This window comes from Heteronotia binoei, chromosome 2 (genome assembly GCF_032191835.1).
Source record: "Heteronotia binoei isolate CCM8104 ecotype False Entrance Well chromosome 2, APGP_CSIRO_Hbin_v1, whole genome shotgun sequence".
NCBI lineage: Eukaryota > Metazoa > Chordata > Lepidosauria > Squamata > Gekkonidae > Heteronotia > Heteronotia binoei.
In genome coordinates this window covers 188,752,484-188,775,726 of record NC_083224.1, presented here as the reverse complement: position 1 = coordinate 188,775,726, position 23,243 = coordinate 188,752,484, and the positions used below count along the sequence as shown (strand labels likewise).

The window sequence follows — 23,243 nt, the reverse complement described above, 5'->3', positions numbered from 1 at the left end:
TATGAGTCACAGAGCGCTGCAAGGGAAGAGAGAAGCGCCTGCGGGTCGCTGAGACCCCGGAGGACACGAAGGCCTCTCTCTCCTCTCTGTGGCAGAGGGCCTTTGTTCTGAGGCTTCTCGGCCCCAGGAGTCCCGGACCCCTGAGGTTTTTCAAATCGCAGGCTGTCTGGCAACAGGGTTGCCAGGTCCACACACCCCCCCCCCACACTACAGGGGATGGGCAGGGGGGGTAGAGTTGCCAGATCATGTTGGGAAGCTCTAGGGTTGCCAAGTCCAATTCAAGAAATATCTGGGGACTTCGGGGGTGGAGCCAGGAGACTTTGGGGGTGGAGCCAGGAGCCAGGTTATGACAAGCACAATTGAACTCCAAAAGGAGTTCTGGCTATCACATTTAAAGGGACCACACACCTTTTAAATGCCTTCCCTCCATTGGAAATAATGAAGGATAGGGGCACCTTCTTTTGGGGCTCATAGAATTGGACCCCCTGGTCTATCCTTTTTGAAACTTGGAGAGTGTTTTGAGGATAGGCATAGGATGCTATGCTGCAAATTTGGTGCATCTATCTCAAAAAACAGAACCCCCCCCCCAAAGACTCAGATACTCATCGATCAATTCTCCATTATACCTTATGGGAATTGGTCTCCATAGGAAATAATGGAATGCCCAACAAACATTTCCCTCCCCACTCCCCGCTTTTTGATGACCCTGAAGTGGGGGGAGGGCCTCCGAACCTGCGGATCCCCTGCCCCCACCTGGGGATTGGCAACCCTAAAACTCCTGGAGATTTATGGGTAGAGCCTGGGGAGGACAGGGACCTCGGTGCCTTAGAGTCCATCCTCCAAAGCATCCATTTTCTTCAGAGGACCTGATCTCTGCAGTCTGATGAAAGGCTGGCGGCAAGCCTAGCAGGAGAGGAGCTGAATTCTGGGGGATCCCCAGGTCCCACCTGGAGGCTGGCATCCCTATGACTGGCAAGCAGGCCGGGTTCCAGATTTGGGGCCAGGGCCTTTTTTGTAGCAGGAGCTGCTTTGCATATTAGGCCACACACCTCTGCTGTAGCCAATCCTCCAGGAGCTTACAGGGCTCTTCGTACAGGGCCTATTGTAAGCTCCATGAGGATTGGCTACATCAGGGGTGTGTGGCCTAATATGCAAAGGAGGTCCTGCTAGAATTCCTTACAGGGCTCTTTGTACAGGGCCTACTGGAAGCTCCATGAGGATTGGCTACATCAGGGGTGTGTGGCCTAATATGCAAAGGAGTTCCTGCTACAAAAAAAAAAAAGCCCTGTGGGGCACCCTCCTAAAGATACCGCCCAACCCCCTTGTGCGCCCTGATGCAGATAGACAGGACCAGCATGCAGACAGCGGGAATGTTCTGGAGCTCTGCTGCTTCTTGCCTATCGGCTTGCAGAGGAAATTATTATTGACTTTGCACCGCTGGAAGCGAATCGGAAGCAGGATTGGAGGCAGAGAAGTCCTCTGCCAGCCAGGTTTCTTGCAGAAGAATTATGTTGGTCTTATGAATAATATCTAAAAATTTATGAGTTTCTTGGAACCCCATCCAGCAACATTTCATGAAATAACATAAGGACTCATATTGTTCCGGGCATTCAGTCATTCCAGTGTTTCAGTTCCAATAAGAGCTTTGTGCTGAATTTGGAGCATACAAGGATTCGATTTGATGGGGACTCTAAAGGAGTCTCCACTTTTTTGTTGAAGTCTCTCTTCCTTTGATAGTGCATCTCCTAATACATGACATTTCAAATTAAATTGCCAAACATTCTGAGGCTCTAACGCAGGGGTGTCAAACATGCAGTCCAGGAGCCAAATCAGGCCCCCGGGGGTCTCCTATCAGGCCCCAAGCAACTGTCTGTCATCTACTTCCTTCTCCTTCTCGTGCTTCCTTCTGCATCACAGCTTGCTTTGCCAGGCTTGCTCAATGGCACAGGAGCTACAGAGCAAAACCTCTATTTTTTCCATTGGCTGAGGCTCCTCCCTTGGGGATGAAGGGGGGAGAAATAGCTTGCTTTGCCAGGCTCTCTCAGTTGCACAGCAGAGCTACTGAGCCAAGCCATTCTTCCTTCTACTGGCTAAGGCTCCTCCCTCTCCTTCCCCCAGGGAAGGAAGGAAAGAGCCAGAGTTTCCTTTTACCCAGTTCCCTGTATTGCACAAGAGAGATACAAAGAAAGCACCATTAATACCAACGAGGTCTAATGTTTTAAGCATGTTTTATTTTAAGCCTTTAAAAATTCTTTGTGTTTGTCTGTGTCATTTATAAAGTGTATATCTCTGCTACGTAATCTTAAATCTTAAAGGGAGATTAACATGTGGAATTCACTGCCACAGGAGGTGGTGGCGGCCACAAGCATAGCCACCATCAAGAGGGGGTTAGATAAAAATATGGAGCAGAGGTCCGTCAGTGGCTATTAGCCACAGTGTGTGTATATATATATAATTTTTTTTTCGCCACTGTGTGACACAGACTGTTGGACTGGATGGGCCATTGGCCTGATCTAACATGGCTTCTCTTGGAGAGCCAGTTTGGTGTAGTGGCTGAGTGTGCGGACTCTTATCTGGGAGAACCGGGTTTGATTCCCCACTCCTCCACTTGCACCTGCTAGCATGGCCTTGGGTCAGCCATAGCCCTGGCAGAGGTTGTCCTTGAAAGGGCAGCTGCTGTGAGAGCCCTCTCCAGCCCCACCCACCTCACAGGGTGTCTGTTGTGGGGGAGGGAGATAAAGGAGATTGTGAGCCGCTCTGAGACTCTGAGTGGAGGGTGGGATATAAATCCAATATCTTCATCTACCTCACAGGGTGTCTGTTGTGGGGGAGGAAGGGAAAGGAGATTGTGAGCCGCTCTGAGACTTTTCGGAGTGGAGGGCGGGATATAAAGCCAATATCTTCATCTACCTCACAGGGTGTCTGTTGTGGGGGAGGAAGGGAAAGGAGATTGTGAGCCGCTCTGAGACTTTTCGGAGTGGAGGGCGGGATATAAAGCCAATATCTTCATCTACCTCACAGGGTGTCTGTTGTGGGGGAGGAAGGAAAAGGAGATTGTGAGCCGCTCTGAGACTCTGAGTGGAGGGTGGGATATAAATCCAATATCTTCATCTACCTCACAGGGTGTCTGTTGTGGGGGAGGAAGGGAAAGGAGATTGTGAGCCGCTCTGAGACTTTTCGGAGTGGAGGGCGGGATATAAAGCCAATATCTTCATCTACCTCACAGGGTGTCTGTTGTGGGGGAGGAAGGTAAAGGAGATTGTGAGCCGCTCTGAGACTCTTCGGAGTGGAGAGTGGGATATAAATCCAATATCATCATCTTCTTCTTCTTATGTTCTTATGTTCTTAAATGCGTACACACATGGCCCAGCCCGACAAGGTCTCATTTATGTCCAATCCAGCCCTCATAACAATGAGTTTGACACCCCTGTTACAGTGTAACAGGTTCACGTAGTTCAGTTAATGGAATATCAAGAGCAAGGGTAGTTGCAGATTTTTTTTACTCCAGGCGTAATGTCAATTCATATTACATTAGTTTACATAGGAAAAGCAGGTATTTGCTGGAGGGGAAATGATTGCAGTGAAGTGAAGGCATGGGGCATGGAGGAGACCCTCTTGCAAAGCATTAGGGGAGGAGTAGGAAGAGGCAGAACCTCCCCCTGTAGTGCATACCAAGGGAAGGAGGAAGGACAAGAAATATCCCAATGCCGCTACCTGTCCAGCAATGCTGGACCCTGGCACTAACACTGCAGCTGCATATGTTGCATTGGATTCTGGGAAATCTTCCAGAGCACTAGCCATCTCTGTCAGATGTTGCTGCTGCCTCCCTGCGTGAACTCCTGTGGAATACTAGCGCATGCCCAAGATCCCCTCCCTTGTGGAGGAGGCGCTTTGGAGGGACATGAGAATTTCCCAGCGCACACTGCAAAATCTCTGTGTCAACAGCAGCTCCCCAAAGACTCAGGAAAGGTCTCTCTCCATCAGCTCTGCCGGCTGAGGGCAGAAACAGTCACTTGCAGTTGGCAATCTTATCCGGAGGGCAGGGTTTGGGGAGGGTCCTAAGGTTGCCTGGTCTGTGTTGGAAAATACCTGGAGACTTTGGAGGTGGATCCGGGAGAGGGCGGGGTTTGGGGAGGGGAGGGGCCTCAGCAGGGTACAACGCCATAGAGCAGGGTGTCAAACTCATTTGTTATGAGGGCCAGATCTGACATAAATGAGACCTTGTTGGGTCAGGTCATGTCAAGTTGGGCTGGGCCATGTCAGGCCAGGCCATGTACCTATTTAAGATTAGGGAACAAAGATATAAACTTTATAAAGGACACAAACACAAAACATGCTTAAAACCTCAGCACTTGTTGGTCTTATTTTTATTTCTCCCATGGGATCCAGGGAACTGGGCAAAGGACGTTCTGGATCTTTCCTTCCTTCCCCAGGGGACTGGGTGGGGGAGGAGCATCAGCTAATAGAAGAAAGAAAGGCTTGGCTCAGTAGCTCTGCTGTGTGATTGAGAGAGCCTGGAAAAACAAGCTCTGCCTCCCCCCCTTTCTCCCAAAGGAGGAGCCTCAGCCAATGGAGAAAACAGAGGTTTTGCTCTGTGAGTGAAGAAGTTCTTCCTTTTATCTGCTGTAAGCCTACTACTCATTAATTTCACTGAGTGCCCACGAGTTCTTGCATTGCGAGAAAGGGAGAAAAGACTTCTTTCTCTACCTTTTCTATCCCATGCATAATCTTGTAAACCTCTATCATGTCACCCCCTCAGTCATTTCTCCAAGCTAAAGAGCCCTAATCTCTTGAACCTTTCTTCATAGGTCCAAGTGGGCAGCTGTGTTCGTCTGAAGCAATAGAACAAAGCAGTGACTCTACATCCCAACTCACTGCCCACTTTCTCTATATTTAAAGATGACTTGCCATTCCAATTTTGTCTGATGGAGTCTGCCTAGAGCACATGAAAGCTTACATTCTGAATAAAACTTAGTTGGTCTTAAAGGTGCAGCTTGTGTACTGCTTTGTTCTCTTTCTTCATAGGGAAAGTGTTCCATCCCCTTAATAATTTTAGTTGCTGAAGTCCTACATTTTGCAGATAAATCCAGTGTGTGTGTGCTGGCTGCAGACTGAGAGACACTATCTCACTGCTTTAAGTTAAAGACAGATTTCTTTTGGTTGGGAGGGTGACTCTCAGCTGAGGAATTGTGCAACACCGAACGTTTCCATGTCATAAAAGGAGCTCATAGCACTCGCCCAGCTCCATCCACTCTGTCCCTTAATCAAATTGAGGGGACAAAGGCTGAGAATTGTGATTTTTGTGTGTGTGTGTGACTCCCCCTCCATGGCAAATTTTACAGCAAAAGCTGCTGAAAATTGGGCCCGATGCTTATTGCAACCGTAAATGGTTTTCTCTCAGCACCGTTCATTCTGTTCGCAGAAAGCCCCACAGTTGGGAGCTCTATGCGCGAATTCCTTCCAGGCCCCAGCCTGGCGGGCCGCCCTGGATTTGGGCACCCTTCCTGCCTGGACGCTTCTTCGCAGTCATTTTTCTTCCATCCAACTTGGAGCGGCCTCACCTGTCATTTCTTGAGTCTCTGCAGAGCTGGATGGGATTAGAATGCTCAACATGCAAATGGGACGATGAGGGCTCTGTGATCTTTGGCAGGCTCTGATCCGTCCTGACAGCAAAGTTCTGTCCCAGAAAGAGGATCCACCAGCTGCATGTTGGCTGACCCGCTTAGAAAAAAAACAGGTTTTTCCAATTTACATTGGAAATGCACATACATTCCAAAGAGGCTGCCTTTTAGAGAGCGTAAGAGGATGAATTGTTTAGCCGGAATGGCTCACACCTCCTCTCCTGAGTCACTGGCCCAATCAGTCACTGGCCCAATCAGAAGCTGGCGAGCCCCAAGCAGTATATCATGTAGAGACATAATGGGCAGCCTTCCCTGAGAATAGTTAAAGAAGCTGAGGAAGATGAGTTCTTCATGCAGAGATGTAGCTAGCGGGCAATCTCGTCAGAAGATTAAACCCTCTGTCAGGTCTGTACATTGGAAGTGCTGGATAATCTGACCCCGTCCAAAGGAGACGCAGATGAGGAGGCCATCCGCAGCAGGGATGCAGGGATACAACAGGCAGCCTCCTACATGTCTGCAATGGGAATGGACCATCCAGTCACATAGGATACAGAGACAGGCTGGAATTGTTCCAGAAAATGGGAGCCCAGAGCCACCCCACAAGAAACTTGGGGAGAAACAAAGGAAAATGCTGCGTGAGCCCTTCAGGTCTTATTTAACCGTACTCCTTTAGGCCCACCCCTCAGCCTGGCCACACCCCTTCCTGAAAAGGCAGAGGCAAAGGCCTTAAAATACTGCTGAGGATGTTGGAAGGTTCTTGGGGCCCAAGGAAAATTAGGACTACAAATCTGTTCAAGCTAAGGTTGCCAGGTTCAACTCACGAAATATCTGGGGACTTTGGGGGGTGCAGCCAGGAGACTTTGAGGGTGGAGCCAGGACCAAGGGTGTGACAAGCACAACTGAACTCCGAAGGGAGTTCTGGCCATCACATTTAAAGGGACCACAATCCTTTTAACTGCCTTTCCTCCGTTTGGAAATTATGAAGGATAGGGGCACCTTCTTTGATGATGATGATGATGATGATGAAGATATTGGATTTCTATCCCGCCCTCCACTCCGAAGAGTCTCAGAGCGGCTCACAATCTCCTTTCCCTTCCTCCCCCACAACAGACACCCTGTGAGGTGGGTGGGGCTGGAGAGGGCTCTCACAGCAGCTGCCCTTTCAAGGACAACCTCTGCCAGAGCTATGGCTGACCCAAGGCCATTCCAGCATTCTTTGGGGGCTCATAGTATTGAACCCCCTGGTCCAATCTTTTTGAAACTTCAGGGGTGTTTTGAGGAGAGGCACTGAACACTATGCTGAATATTTGGTGCCTCTACCTCAAAAAAACAGCCCTCCTAGAGCCCCAGATGCACACAGATTGATTCTCCATTGTACCCTATAGGGACCGGTCTCCATAGGGTATAATGGAGTGCCCAGCAGACATTTCCCTTCCCCCACCCCCATTTTCTGATGACCCTGAAGTGGGGGAGTGCCTCCAAATGGAGGGATCCCCTGCCCCCAACTGGGAATTGGCAATCCTAGTACTGAAGCAATTGCAGCCTGCGCCCCTCCCCCCCCACCAGGGCTTCCATTCAGGGCAGATAAGGCAGCTCCCACCACAGGCCTGAGCCCCACCGTCGGTTTCTTTCTTCTCTTTTTGAAGCCTGTCCCTCCCTCTGCTTCTCTCAACAGCAAATTCCAAGAGCAAAGTCCATTTTTGGAAACGTTCAAGCAGTCAATGGCACCCTACTGGCCAGCAAGGCTACGAAGAGGGGCTGAGGCAAGAAGCTCGGGACGTGGTGGGGACTTTCTTAAAGGTGCCAACCACCAGGCGGGGCCTGGATATCCCCCAGAATTACAGCTCATCTCCAGAGCGCAGAGATCAGTTCCCCTGAAGAAGAGGGCTGTTTTAGTGGGTAGACGATGCCATTTTACCCCAATAAGCTCTGTCCCTTCTCCAAACCTCGCCCAGCCCAGGTTCCACCCCCCAAATCTCCAGGAGTCTGTGCTTGAGGATCTCAATCCCTGGAACAGAGGGATGCCAACCTCCAGGAGGGACCTGAGGATCCCTCAAAATCACAGCTCATCTCCAGACTACAGAGATCAGTTCCCCTGGAGAAAACAGCTGCTTTGGAGGGTGGATTCGATGGCGTACCCCACTGAAGTCCCTGCCCTCTCAAAGCTCCATTCCTAAATTTCCAGGAGTTTAATCATAGAATCACAGAATTGGAAGGGGCCATAAAGGCCATCTAGTCCAACCTCCTGCTCAATGCAGGATCAGCCTAGAGCAGGGGTGGCCAACCTGTCACTCAGGAGCCACGTGTGGCTCTTTCACATGCATTGTGTGGCTCTAAAAGCCCCCACTGCCCCATCGGCTGGCTTGGAAAAGGCATTTTCCTCTTTAAATCATTTCTCCGAGCCAAGCCAGCAGGTGGCTTGGAGAACACATTTAAAGCTAAGGTTGCTTTCTTGCCACCTCTCCCTCCCACCTCCCATCTGTTTTCCTGCCTTTTTTGGTACCATTGCCAGGTCTGGGTTGGAAAATACCTGGAGACTTTTGGGGGTGGATCTGGGAGAAGGCGGGTTTGGAAAGGGGAGGGGCCTCAGCGTAGTGCAATGCCATAGAATCCACCCTTCAAAGCAGCCATTTTCTCTAGGGGAGCTGATCTCTGCCAGCTGGAGATCAGTTGTAAATACAGGAGATCTGACTCCAAGCCCCACCTGGATGCTGGCAGCCTTCCTGGCTTGCGGTTCTCAGACATCTGACGTTTATTCTATGTGGCTCTTGCATTAAGCAAATTTGGCTACCCCTGGCCTAGAGCATCCCTGACAAGTGTTTATCCAGCTGCTGCTTACAGCTTGCCGGTGAGGGGGAGCTCACACCTCCCTTGGTGGCAAATCAAACTGTTGAACAACTCGTACTGCAAAAGAGTTTTTCCTAATATCCAGCTGGTAGCTTCCCACCCTTGTCTCCAGACTCAAGATTCCTAAGCCCCTCAACCTTTCCTCAGAGGGCTTGGTCTCCAGGCCCCTGATCGTGCTCATCACTCTCCTCTACACCTGCTCCAATCTGGATTTGGCAACCGTAACTCCCCCACCTCCCCCCCGATGACCAGGGGAATCTGGTGGCCCAATTGCCACAGTGGCCCTGTGAGGCAAACCACCCCCCCCAGGTCAACCTGGGACAGCTCATTGGAGAAAGTCCAGAAAAGGGCAACTAGAATGATTAAAGGGCTGGAACACTTTCCCTATGAAGAAAGGTTGAAACTCTTGGGGCTCTTTAGCTTGGAGAAACGTCGACTGCGGGGCGACATGATAGAGGTTTATAAGAAAATGCGTGGGATGGAGAAAGTAGAGAAAGAAGTACTTTTCTCCCTTTCTCACAATACAAGAACTCGTGGGTATTCGATGAAATTGCTGAGCAGACAGGTTAAAACGGATAAAAGGAAGTACTTCTTCACCCAAAGGGTGATTAACATGTGGAATTCACTGCCACAGGAGGTGGTGGCGGCCACAAGCATAGCCACCTTCTAGAGGGGGTTAGATAAAAATATGGAGCAGAGGTCCATTAGTGGCTATTAGCCACAGTGTGTCTGTGTATGTGTGTGTATATATATATATATATATATATATATATATATATATATATATATATAAATTTTGCCACTGTGTGACACAGAGTGTTGGACTGGATGGGCCATTGGCCTGATCCAACATGGCTTCTCTTCTGTTCTTATGTGACACAGAGTGTTGGACTGGATGGGCCATTGGCCTGATCCAACATGGCTTCTCTTATGTTCTTATGACACCTGAGGGGGAAATATCTCTTTTCCACACCCCCTGAGGGAACCGCCAGCCCTTTGCTGGAAACCTTCTGTTCTGGATCTAAGTTTGGAAAGGGGCGAAGGGACCTACGACAGACAAAACTCTTGCTCCAGAGGGATGGGTTCCCGGCAGCCTCACTCCGGGCTGCCATCCCAAAGAGGCCCTGGCACCCAGCCAGGGAGCCAGCTGTTCCCTGTGGGAAGGACGAGGGCTCGTGGAAAAGTTCCAGCACAAAATGGAGCGGAAACTGGCCCAGGGCTTGCCAGAACACTGGGTGGGGGGGGGGGGGCTATGTCAACTAATGGGTGCAGGGGATGGGCGGTGAGACACAGCCGGAAGGCTGAGCAGCCCCACCTCTACACCAATTAATGGTATCTCTTTGGGCTGTAAGAATGGCAGACCCATCAGCCCAGTATCCTGTTTCCAAGAGAGGCCTCTAGGATAATCGCAAGCCAGGCTGGAACAGCTTTCCCCTCATCTTCTGTCCTCAGCACCCGATGAATATGAGATAAAATAGAACCTCCATATCCTGAAGTAGTCTATGCTTTCCCTGATAGCAGCCAAGGTAGAGCCAAAAAAAGAACCAACTTTCCTTGTAAGAACATAAGAAGAGACCTGCTGGACCAGACCAGTGGTCCATCTCATCCAGCCTCCCACAGTGGCCAACCAGTTCCTCTGGAGGGTCAGTAACAGGGCACAGACGCCAAGGCCTTCCCCTGATGGCTCTGGGATTCAGAGGCTTAGTGTCTCTGAATGTGGATGGTTCCCCTCAGTCTCCATGGCAAGTCGCCACTGACAGATTTATCCTCCATGAATCTATCTAATCCCCTTTTCAAGCTGTTTATTCCTGTGGCCATTGCTACACTCTCTGGCGGCAAACTCCACTTTTTAATCACTCTCTGCATCAAGTAGCATTTCCTTTTGTCTATCCAGTTTGGAGAGCCAGTTTGGTGTAGTGGTTAAGTGTGCGGACTCTTATCTGGGAGAACCGGGTTTGATTCCCCACTCCTCCACTTGCACCTGCTGGAATGGCCTTGGGTCAGCCATAGCTCTGGCAGAGGTTGTCCTTGAAAGGGCAGCTGCTGTGAGAGCCCTCTCCAGCCCCACCCACCTCACAGGGGGTCTGTTGTGGGGGAGGAAGGTAAAGGAGATTGTGAGCCGCTCTGAGACTCTTCGGAGTGGAGGGCGGGATATAAATCCAATATCTTCATCTTCTTCTTCATCTTCTATCCTGTAGCAAAAGTTCTGCCCTGTAGCAGAAGTCATAAACAGGGCATGGCGCCTTCTCCTCTTTTTGTGCTTTGGAAAGGGATGGGCCACGACTTAGTGATAGAGGCTCTGCTTGACACGCAGAAGGTCCCAGGTTCGATCCCCGGCATCTCCAGTTAAAAAGGACCAGGCAACAGGTGATGTGAAAGACCTCAGCCTAAGACCCTGGAGAGCTCCTGCCAGTCTGAGCAGACAGTACTGACCTTGATGGGCCAAGGGTCTGATTCAGTAGAAAGCAGCTTCATGTATGTTCAGGTGAAAGACTGATTGCTCCTGAACATGGAAGTTCCATTTCTCAGTCAGATCTGCTAGCTATTGATCAGCCAGTCTTCCATTAAATTTGTGTCATCCAGTTGGGCATCATCAGAATTCTCTCCAAGAATTTGGGAAGCATCCTTGGCTAAAGACACCTGGAAGATTGAAATCAAGTAAGAACTCAGAAGGCAGGACCAGAACCAATGGGTTGAAATTAAATCAGAAGAGTTTTTGGCTCTACATTAGGAAGAACTTCCTGACAGAGCAGTTCCTTGGTGGAACAGGCTTCCTCGGGAGATAGTGGGCTCTCCTTCCTTGGAGGTTTTTAAACAGAGGCTAGATGACCATCTGATAGCAATGAAGATCCTGTGAATTTAGGGGGAGGTATTTGTGAATTTCCTGCATTGTGCAAGGGGTTGGACTAGATGACCGTGGAGGTCCCTTCCAACTCTATGATTCTATGATGCTAACTCACTAGGGCGTAGCACTGGGCAAACTCTTTCCTTCACCTGAGAGATGATGATAATAGAATCATAGAGTTGGAAGGAACCTCCAGGGTCATCTAGTCCAACCCCATGCACAATGTAGGAAACCCACAAATACCTACCCCAAATGATAATGAGTACCATGGAAGACTGGCTGATCGATAGCTAGCATTAATGATAATGAGTATCACTGGCCTACCTTGCAGGGATGTTGCACAAACCAATTTATCCTGCTTCCCCCAAGTTATGGAGGAGGGACAAAGAGTAAAGACAGAACTTGAAAGCCCCGCCCCCTCCAGTAAAATCCTGCTTTCTCCACCTGCCTGAGATTTTTCAGTTTAAAGATAAGTTTTATAGCCCAAAGGACTAGAAACTTGCCAGGGCTTTTTTTGAATAGGAACGCACAGGAATACAGTCTCAGTTAGCTTGGCATCAGGGAGTGTGGCCTAATATGCAAATAAGTTCCTGCTGGAGAGCCACTTTGGTGTAGTGGTTAAGTGCGTGAACTGAGAGAACCGAGTATGATTCTCCACTCCTCCGCGCAGCAGCTGCTGGAATGGCCTTGGGTCAGCCATAGCTCTCACATGAGTTGTCCTTAAAAGGGCAGCTTCTGGGAGAGCTCTCTCAGTCCCACTTACCTCACAGGGTGTCTGTTGTGTGTGTGTGGAGAGGGGGGAAGGCAAAGGAGATTGTGAGCTGCTCTGAGACTCTGAGATTCAGAGTACAGAGTGGGACATAAATCCAATCTCTTCTTTTTCTTCTGGGATTTTTCTACAAAAAGCCCTGTGTGAAACCATGGTGGTGTTCGGGGGTGTGGCCTAACATGCAAATGAGTCCCTGCTGGGCTTTTTCTACCAAAAAGCCCTGCTTATCCCTTAAAAAAAAACTTAAATAGAGAATCAGGATATTGAATTCTCCACCCATCGCCAAAGGCTATGCACGTGCAGGGAACCAGGGAATAACCCAGCCCCAGATGCCCAGGCCTCCCTTGCTCGGCGACGCTCTTTGTTCCGCCTTCAAGACTGCTTCCACCTTCCATGTCAGAGCTGAAGCCGGGTGAAAACTGAGCTCTGCGGGGCTGCCTCCAGTTCTTGTTCCGGTTTCCCCAGATCGAAAAGCCGAGGACGTCTATCTTCCGGAAGCAGAACGCCAGCACGGCTAACTCTTTTGGTTCGTGGGAGGACATCCGCTGTCTTGTTTTGCCGAAACCCAGCAGAACAAGAACCGGAGAGAAACCACAGCCTCCCTCCCCACCGCCCCACCCCCGATCCCTGAGCATCTGCGCTGCCATTTCCTAGTAACCAGGGGATAGGGTTGCCAAGTCCAATTCAAGAAATATCTGGGGACTTTGGGGGTGGGGCCAGGAGACTTTGGGGGCGGGGCCAGGAGCACGGGTGTGACAAGCAGAATTGAACTCCAAGGGAGTTCTGGCCATCACATTTAAAGGGACAGCACACCTTTTAAAATGCCTTCCTTCCATAGAAAATAATGAAGGATAGGGGCACCTTCTTTTGGGGCTCGTAGAATTGGACCCCCCGGTCCAATACTTTTGAAACTTGGGAGGCATTTTGGGAAGAGGCACTGGATGCTATACTGAAAATTTGGCACCTCTACCTCAAAAAACAGCCCCCCCCAGAGCCCCCGATACCCGTGGATCAATTCCCCATCATTCCTTAAGGGAATTGTTCATGGAGGTGCATAATGGCTGTGGGGGAAGCCTGTAAAACCGGGGGATCCCCCGCTGGGACCTGGGGATTGGGAAGCCTACCAGGGGAACTTGGGGTCTGCAGTGCTTCTGTAGTCATCAACCAGGTTTCTGAGGACTGCGCTTCCATGTAACCGCAACGTCCAGCCCCCAAACGGCCTGCTGACTTCACAGATGCAGGTTTGGTGATGGAGTCTAACATAGGGTTGCCAATCCCCAGGTGGGGGCAGGGGATCCCCTGGTTTGGAGGCCCTCCCCCCGCTTCAGGGTCATCAGAAAGTGGGGGGTGGGAATGTCTGCTGGGCACTCCATTCCCTATGGAGACTGAATCTCACAGGGTAAAATGGAGAATTGATCTGCAGGTATCTGGGATTTTGGGGGTCCCTGTTTTTTGATGAAGAGCCACCAAATTTGCAGTATAGCATCCGATGCCTCTCCTCAAAACACCCTCCAAGTTTCAAAAAGATTGGACCAGCGGGTCCACTTCTATAAGCCCCCAAAGAAGGTGCCCCTATCCTTCATTATTTCCAATGGAGGGAAGGCATTTAAAAGGTTTGCAGTCTCTTTAAATGTGATGGACAGAACTTCCTTTGGAGTTCAGTTATGCTTAGAATCATAGAATTGGAAGGGACCTCCAGGGTCATCTAGTCCAACTCCCTGCACAATGCAGGAAACTCACAAATACTGCCGTCCCCCCCTAAATTCACAGGATCCTCATTGCTGTCAGATGGCCATCTAGCCTCTATTTAAAAAACCTCCAAGGAAGGAGATCGAACCACCTCCGAGGAAGCCTCTTTCACTGAGGAACTGCTCTAACGGTCAAGAAGTTCTTCCTAATGTTGAGCCGGAAACTCTTTTGATGTAATTTCAACCCACTGGTTCTGGTCCTACTTTCTGGGGCCACAGAAAACAATCCCACACCATCCTCTATATGATAGCCATTCAAGTACTTGAAGAAGACTGCAGATTTATACCCCGCCCTTCTCTCTGAATCAAGTCAAATCAAGTCAGAGCGGCTTACAATCTCCTATATCTTCTCCCCCCACAACAGACACCCTGTGAGGTGGGTGGGGCTGAGAGGACAGCTCCTACAAGAGCTATGGCTGACCCAAGGCCATTCCAGCAGCTGCAAGTGGAGGAGTGGGGAATCAAACCCACTTCTCCCAGATAAGAGTCCACACACTTAACCATGACACCCATCTGGATGGTGATCATATCACCTCTCAGCCACCTCCTCTCCAGGCTAAACATGCCCAGCTCCTTCAACCTTTCCTCATAGGACTTGGTCTCCAGACCCCTCACCATCTTTGTCACCCTCCTCTGGACCTGTTCCAGCTTCTCTATATCCTTCTTAAAACGTGGTACCCAAAACTGAACACAATACTCCAGGAGAGGTCTTACCAGAGCAGAGTAAAGCAATACCATCACATCACGGGATCTGGACACTATACTTCTGTTGATACAGCCCAAAATTCCATTTGCCTTTTTAGCCACCGCATCACACTGTTGACTCATGTTCAGCATATGAGCCACTAAGACCCCCAGATCCTTTTCGCACATACTACTGCTAAGACAAGTCCCCCCATCCTATAGCCATGCATTAGATTTTTCCTACCTGTCAAGCATGGCTAATTCTGATCAATAACTGATGGGTTTCTGGCCTGACATAAGCAGGCCTGGGTAAGATCATACAGAACCAAATGCTGCTAGTTTATTATCCTGTTAGTTTATTATCCTTTCCTGGCCCCTCTTTGTTTTATGACTGTTAATTACAGGGACCAAGCAATCAGCACCTTCCCATGAATCCTCCCGCGGGAGGAAGCGCCATCTAGGCAATGCAAGGCCGAGTACCTGATAACTCCCTGGGAATGTATGTAGTTTTGATACTTTATGTGTGAATGCTCCCTTGTTTCCCCTCCCCGTAGGAATCCCTTTGAAGTGTATCTTAAAACTTGTGTATCAATGTATTGGTTTCATTCTTCTCAAGCCAAGGCTTGAGCCAAAGTAGCGGTCTATCAATAAACGTAGTCTTTGTATCAACTTCGACTCGTCATTGAATCCGACATTTTGAGAAGAATCCTTTTTGAAGCTTAACCACCCTGGCTACTTTGTAACCGAATGGCTGAAAAGATTCCAGGAGGTGGTGAGCTTCCCGATCTTGAAGACGGGGTGCCCGTACCGTGGCATGTGCTGGACGCCCGGAGAGCAGCAGGCTCACCTCCCCAGATCCAGCAGCTCCTGGTCACACCCTGGCAGTGGCAACTGCGGACCTCCACCACCACGATGGACGAGACACCGGTGCGGAGAGAAGCCATCCTAACCCGACACATGCGCCGGGTAAAGATAGCCAACGCAGGGGCCAGCAACCCGGGACCGATGGAGCCGGAGGAGATTGATACCATCGTGGTCGTTCCTCTACCAGACGGGGATCCCGATCTGGGGGAGAGGGATCCTGAGGCCCCGGCCCCGAAGGAGGAGGATGAGGTGGCCCGCGAGTTCCGTGCGATGGTCCGCAAAGAGGTGGAGGCCGTGGCCAAGGGATTGAGGGACGAGATGCAGGCGATGACCAGTCTTAATCTGGTCCCGAAGTGAAAGATAATGATCTTTTACCTTAACGACATTTATTATTAATTACACCGTCCACTCTGTCTTCAGATGTTATTATAGTCCATAGAAAGCTGGAACCTTGATGAGTTTATGTCACATCAATGACTCCGGAGATTCTTTGTAGACGATGGAATGCAAACTCTCATTGGGGATCCTTCAAAGCCGAAAAAAAAAAAACCCTCCTGGGATCTCATCAGCCAAAGTAAGTCCCCTCGCATTGCTATGCATGTCTTAGACAGATTCCTTGCTGGAAAATGTAGGCAGCAGGCATTCTCTCTCTCTCTCTCTCTCTCTCGGCTTGACTTCGCGAACGAAGATTTAAGAAAGGTGCAGTAGTCCACGTCTGTTGCAGGTTCGCTGGTGGCTGACAAGACCAATGCGGGACAGGCAGGGAAAAGTCCGGCCACAGTGGCTGCAGGGAAAAGTCTGATTTGGGGTTGGTGCTGTAGCAGGCATTAAGGTGCCTATTATGCCCAAAACAAAGATCACAGTCTGCTCCTCTTAAGAGAAACAGGTCAGCTCATCATGCTCCAACTCCAAAAGCCATCTGACATTCATATCTTGTGACTCTCAAACATCTGATGTTTATTCTATGTGGTTCTTATGTGAATTAAGTCTGGCCACCCCTGCTCAAAACTTTCTGCATGGTTAGCTGTGCTCCGAGCAAACCAGCAGTGCACCTCCCAAACCAGCATTGAACCCACATCCTGAATTTCATTCTTGCAAACCTCAGCTGGGGAGCTTTCCTGTCCTTCCCTGAAAGAACACACTTCCTCTCCCCCTCCCACCTTCTCATTTTGATGCTGAACATCTGCCTGAGTGGAAAGTTCTGTGGAGGATTTGAAAGTTCATGTGTTGTTGGGTAGCATTTTGGTTGCTCTGAGTAAAAGGTTATTTGATGATTGTTTCTTTGGGGAATTTTTCTGTGACCCCACAGGTCTACCTACAGTCTTTGCTGGAACACTTAACTTTCCGGAGTTCTGGCCCAACAGCATGTGGGTCAGTTTTCATTCCACCTAAGGCAGATGCACCAATATGTTTTCTTATTTGTTGAGGATAAGGGTTGCCAATCCCCAGGTGGGTAGCAGGGGAGCCCCTAAGGGTTCTGTGACTAAACCAGCCTCCAATATGCTCAACAAATTTTCATTAAAGTTTATAACAGAAACATAAACAAACACTTAGAGCAATAAATTGTACATAAGATGAAATCATACAATATGCATGGTCCTTAGAAAGGACAAAATAGGTGAAGTACAACAATATGCACAGTCTTTCTTGGGACCAGTACTCCTTCAAATGGTTACAACCAAGAACTGGCAAGATAAAGTCTTCTTCACGAATCGCTGGAGCACCACAGTATAAACATCACTTACATTGCATTTGAAGGATTGAGTTCCATTGTCAATTTTGTAAAAAAATTTTTTGCATTAAACCTGTGGAAGCTTCTGAGAAACGGAGGCAGAGAGGCGCCGCCTTCGTAGCTGTCTGCTACTGTTGGCTTTTTTTCTACAGCAGTTTGATTCGTGAAGAAGACTCTATCTTGCCAGTTCTTGGTTGTAACCATTTGAAGGAGTACTGGTCCCAAGAAAGACTGTGCATATTGTTGTACTTCACCTATTTTGTCCTTTCTAAGGACCATGCATATTGTATGATTTCATCTTATGTACAATTTATTGCTCTAAGTGTTTGTTTATGTTTCTGTTATAAACTTTAATGAAAATTTGTTGAGCATATTGGAGGCTGGTTTAGTCACAGAACCCTTAGGGGCTCCCCTGCTAGTCATTTATCTGTGATTCTCTATTGTTATTGGGTTGCTTAATCCCCAGGTGGGGGCAGGGGATCCCCCAGTTTGGAGGCCCTCCCCCCACTTCAGGGTCATCAGAAAGTGGGGGAGGGTGATGTCTGCTGGACACTCCATTATTTATTTATTTATTTAGTGGACTTATATCCCGCCCTTCCCACCGAAGTGTCTCATTATTCCCAATGGAGATCAATTTCCCTAGGGCAGGGGTGTCAAACATGCGGCCCAGGGGCCAAATCAGGCCCCTGAAGGGCTCCTATCAGGCCCCCAAGCAACTGACTGTCATCTGCTTCCTTCTCCCTCTCCCTTGCTTCCTTCTGCATCACAGCTTGCTTCGCAAGGCTTGCTCAAAATCACACAGGAGTCACAGAGCAAAACCTCTTTTTTCCCATTACCTGAGACTCCTTCCCTTGGGGAGGAAGAGATGGGGAGGCAGAGCTTGCTTTGCCAGGCTCTCTCAATCACACAGCACAGCTACTGAGCCAAGCCACTCTTCCTTCTATTGGCAGTGGCTCCTTCCCCACCTGCTTCCCTGGGGAAGGAAGGAAAGAGCCAGAGCTTCCTTTGCCGAGTTCCCCAGATTCCATGGGACAAATACAAAGAAAGCACCTTTATTTATTTTGTATTTATATTTATTTATTTTTCGTATTTATATCCCACCCTCCCCGCCGAAGCAGGCTCACCAACAAGTGCTAATGTTTTAAATGTGTGTTATATTAAGGTTTTTTTTGTAAAAAAAAAATCTTTAATTGTGTTTGTGTCCTTTATATAGTTTATACCTCTGCTACGTAATCTAAAATAGGAACACACACGGCCCATCCCAACAAGGTCTCATTTATGTCAGATCTGGCCCTCAAAACAAATGAGTTTGACACCCTTCCCTAGGGTATAATAGAGAATTAATCCACTGGTATCTGGGGCTTGGGGGGCTGTGTTTTGAGATAGAGGCACCAAATTTTTAGCATAGCATCCAGTGACACTCCCCAAAATACCCCCCAAATTTCAAAGAGATTGGACCAGGGGGTCCAATTCTATGAGCCCCAAAAGAAGGTGCCCCTATCCTTCATTATTTATTTTCAATGGAGGGAAGGCCTCTCAAAAGGTGTACGGTCTCTTTAAATATGATAGTCAGAACTCCCTCTGGAGTTCAATTCTGCTTGTCACAACCTTGCTCCTCGCTCCATCCCAATGTCTCCTGGCTCCACCCCCAGTGTCCCCAGATCTTTCTTTAATTGGACCTGGCAACGCTACTTTGCTGAGGCATTAACTCTCTAGATTTCTGGCCCGACAGCATGCGGGTCAGTTTTTATTCCACCTAAGGCAAACCACCCCGTAAAAACTCTGCTGTGAAAACGTTGTGAAAGCAACGTCACCTCAGAGTTGGAAATGACTGGTGCTTGCACAGACTACCTCCCCCCCCCCTTTTTTTAAGGCAGATGCGCCAATATGTTTTCTTCTTTGTTGAGGATGTTTTTTATTTATTTTTTTATTTTCCTATTTCTTTTCAGGCATGTTTGCAGTGTTTGAACATTATTGGCCTAAAGCAGCTCCGCCCCCCTCCGGGAATGTGGTGCCGAGGGTGCCAGGGTGTCTGCCAACACCTTTTCTGGTGCCCACCATTTGTTTTTAGGAAATGGGCAGAGCCAGCTAGGGCTTTTGCCCAGCAAAGCTTTTGATGAACTACTGGAGATTTGATTATCTGTGCAGATTCCCCCCTCCCCCACCAACAGTGCCGGATTAAACCCTGTGAGGCCCCTAGGCAGTTGAAATCTCATGGGCCGCCTTGCAAATTATTTCTGAGTCAGAGTGCCCACCTTGCCACCCACAGCCCCCACTGCAGCCTGCAGGCATCTTCTTCAAAGTCCCTTTGACAAAGCTGCAGGGGAGAGGCAAATTTGGCGACGAGGCCACCAGCAGCCACACCAGGCAAGTCGGGCAAAGAGCGGCTCAGTTGCTGGCTGTGCCTGCAGGGGGGAAACCTGCGGGGAAAGCTGGCCTGGAGCCCCTAAAGGCAGGGGGGTCCATAGGCCAGTGCCTACTTGCCTAATTGTTAATCCAGCCCTGCCCCCCAACCCAGTATTGCTTTGGCAGCAGCTGCCCCACAGCACAAAGACCTGGAGAGCCAGTTTGGTGTAGTGGTTAAGTGTGCGGACTCTTATCTGGGAGAACCGGGTTTGATTCCCCACTCCTCCACTTGCACCTGCTAGCATGGCCTTGGGTCAGCCATAGCTCTGGCAGAGGTTGTCCTTGAAAGGGCAGCTGCTGTGAGAGCCCTCTCAGCCCCACCCACCTCACAGGGTGTTTGTTGTGGGGGAGGAAGGTAAAGGAGATTGTGAGCTGCTCTGAGACTCTTCGGAGTAGAGGGCGGAATATAAATCCAATATCTTCTTCTTCTTCTTCTTCTGCTCTGTTTTACTGAAGTTCCTTCCTTCCTTATAAGGTATTGTGGAGGCATTCAAAATGACTGACAATACCTTATATCACCAAACTGCAATACAGATTCTGTTGCCAGCCTCCAGGTGGCACCTGGAGATCTCCCACTATTACCTTCAGTCACACAGAGCAGCTCCTCATGCTACAGTGGCAGCTGCTGCCAATGCAACACTTTTAAAAGTCTGCTCAGCCAATCGAATCTCCAATAGTCAGTCAGAAACCTTGCTGGGGAAAAGCCCTGCCTGGTCCATCAACTTCCTACAAATAATCGGTGGGCACCAGAAAAGGTGTCAGCTGGCACCTTGGTGCCCATAGTAACCTACGGGCACAATGTTGGGGACCAGTGCTCCTTCTAAGCTGAGTTCGTGTGAGCTAGCTCACAGTTTTTTAGGCTCTGTCTCATACATGTTTGTTTTAGCTCAGGAAAAATGGCCTCAGACCACACCACTTTATGCAGTCGCTCACAGCTTTAATAAAAGCCCCGTGGCGCAGAGTGTTAAAGCTGCAGTCCTAAGCTCTGCTTACAGCCTGAGTTTGATCTCCGTTGGAAGCTGGGTTTTCAGGTAACCAGCTCGAGGTTGACTCAGCCTTCCATCCTTCCGAGGTCGGTAAAAGGAGGACCCAGCTTGCTGGGGGGAAAGTGTAGATGACTGGGGAAGACAATGGCAACCCCCCCACCCCCGTAAAAAGTCTTCCGTGAAAACGTTGTGAAAGCAACTTCACCCCAGAGTCGGAAACGACTGGTGCTTGCACTGGGGACCTTTTCTTTCCTTTCCTTTCACAGCTTTAATGCCAGTAGCTCACAAAGTTGAATTTTTGCTCACAAGACTCTACAGCCTAGAGGGAGTATTGCTGAGGGATAATTGGTCTCTTGCACTCTGGAGATAAATTGTAATTCTGAGAGATTTCCAGGCACCATTTGGAAGTTGGCGACCCTACAATGTGCCCAGGAAACAAGATGATGGCAGCCCCACAGGGTACCAAGCTAAGAGGCTGCTAAGTTAATTGGGCGCTCATCCAGGCCTTCAAGTCTTCACTTTCCCTGCCCTGGGGGCCACTTTGTCAACTCAAAGGCACATTTGAAGTGAGTAGAAGCCGGCTAGACTTAAGGGAACTCATTTGGAAGTGCTGCTACCTCCTTAATCCCTCTCCCCTGCTGGGAATGGCTAGGAAACTTGATTCCAGAAACTCCATTATTTAATTCCGCATGGTTCCATCTCTTAAGGAGCCAACATGTTGTTGATTGCCTCTTTGGCGTGATCACCTCGCTTTCCAGCCTCACGCAAAGAAGCTGGCAGAGCCGTCCATGCTAGCAAGGGCAGTGCTGTTGCCGGGGCTGTTGCCCAGGTTCTCAGCAGGGAATTCAGCTGCTGAAGAATCCTCAGGTCCTTCTAACTAGTGGTGCGGTGGCTCAAGAACGAAGATCTGGGAAATCCAGGTTCAAATTCTCCACTTATGCCGTGGAAGTTCACTGGGTGACCTTGGACCAGTCACACTGTCCAGCCTAACCTACCTCATAGGATGGTTGTGTCAAGCGTGCTTATTTCTGTGACATAATGGGTTCTTAGACACAGAGCAGATCTCCCGCTCTTTACTGCTCCCCCTTTCTTTATGACCATGGGGCAAGTAATAAATCCATCTGGCCCAAGGATGTTTATGCTACAGCCTGGCTGGTACCACTTTCAAGTCGCCTCTTCCACAGGTTCACACAGACAGTCCTTATCTTCTGCTAGAGAAGTGTGAGAATGGGAGATGTTTTTAGTAGCCTAAATTCCTTAGTAAGAAAAGAGATAGTGTTTAGCAACCTTTGAACCCGTGACTCAAGTATGCATCTGTACTGTAACCTTTGAAGATATCCTATATAGCAACTGTGTAACTCTGTATACCCCATTACTCCCAAGGCTTGTGTCCTCGGTACAGCTTGTGAGTCTCTTTAATAAAACAGCTTTGATTTAAGACAAAAGACTGCTTATTGAGAAATATCGACGCTCGACAGGTTGTGAAGATAAAGTGGAGGAGAGGACAATGATGTAAGCTGCTTTGGATTCCCATTGGCAAGAAAGGCGGGATAGAAGTCTAGTAAATAAACAAACTTCCTTTTTAAAAAAATAAAAAGGCAAGTTGCTAGTTCTCATGACTGCAATGAAGGTCCATCAAGGACCCTAAGTAAGAGCTCTCCTATACTGATGCTGGAGTCTTGTAAGGGGAACATCAGACATGTTATTTGGCCCTGAAAAATAACCTTTCCACAAGGCAGGAACCCATTTGCATATTAGGCCACACTCCTGATGTCACCATTGTTTCACGCAGGACTTTTTGTAGAAAAATTAGGCCACACCCCCTGAAACCAAGCCATTACTCCCAAGGCTTGTGTCCTCGGTACAGCTTTAATAAAACAGCTTTGATTTAAAACAAAAAACTTCTTATTGAGAAATATCGACGCTTGACATTTTGGGAGTAATCTTACTTGGGGATATAACCGAACTGGAAACGTTTTACCCAAATGGCGGAGAGAGCTCCATAGAATGGAGAAGCCCCCGAAAACCCAGAACGACCATTTGGCGTGGAACAAAGACCCAACACAGCCCCAAGACAACCTCCGTGGCACATACTTGACACCAGGAGGCCGGCAGGGCGAGGGTCTCCGCTGCACATACAGCAACTGTTCATAACCCTGACGGATTGGGACCGTAGGAGGTCCACTAGCTTAATGAACGAAGCACCCGCTCGGAGAGAGGTGATCTTGGCATTGCCCCCCCTTACGCTCAAGGATGGGAGACGACAGCGACCAGGGCGCCTCGGAAGCGAGCGGGGGAGATGGTCGGGAAGAACAATGCCCTGATCCGCTCCCAGATGAGGAGAAGGAGGAAGAAGAGCAGAACCCTGACCAACCCTCCAAACGATGCGGTTTGAAATGGCAGAGATGGCCAAGGGGCTAAGAGAAGAAATGCGAGCCAACAATGCATTCATGGCCCAAGAGGTGAGGAAGTATCTTGACCAAGTACTGCAGCCACCGGCACCAAGAGGGGGGCAACCACCACAACTCACCCCCCCACTGCCGCCCCAGCTGCCCCAACAACCTCAGCTGCTGTTGCAGCCACTGCCGCGGGATTACGGGCGAGGCCGGGAGCTGGATGCCACCTTCGATGGAGATCCAGAAGAAATTGAGTATTTTTCAATACAAGCCAACAGCTTTATGTTCTACTGGGGGCACACATTCCCAGATGAAATGAGCAGAGTGGACTACTTGGGCTCGAAA

General features: G+C 49.2%; 1 protein-coding gene across 1 annotated transcript in view; it reads right to left on the bottom strand.

The window, feature by feature from the left end:
• LOC132567418 (fizzy-related protein homolog) overlaps positions 1-12,624 on the bottom strand; it is a 34,466-nt gene extending 21,842 nt beyond the window's left edge. The window contains exons 1-2 of the mRNA XM_060233092.1: positions 12,402-12,624; positions 9,520-9,699 (exon numbers count right to left, since the gene is read on the bottom strand). Coding sequence (XP_060089075.1) covers positions 9,520-9,699; positions 12,402-12,624 — 403 coding nt within the window. The remainder of the gene's footprint in view (positions 1-9,519; positions 9,700-12,401) is intronic.
• Positions 12,625-23,243: the final 10,619 nt, after the last annotated feature.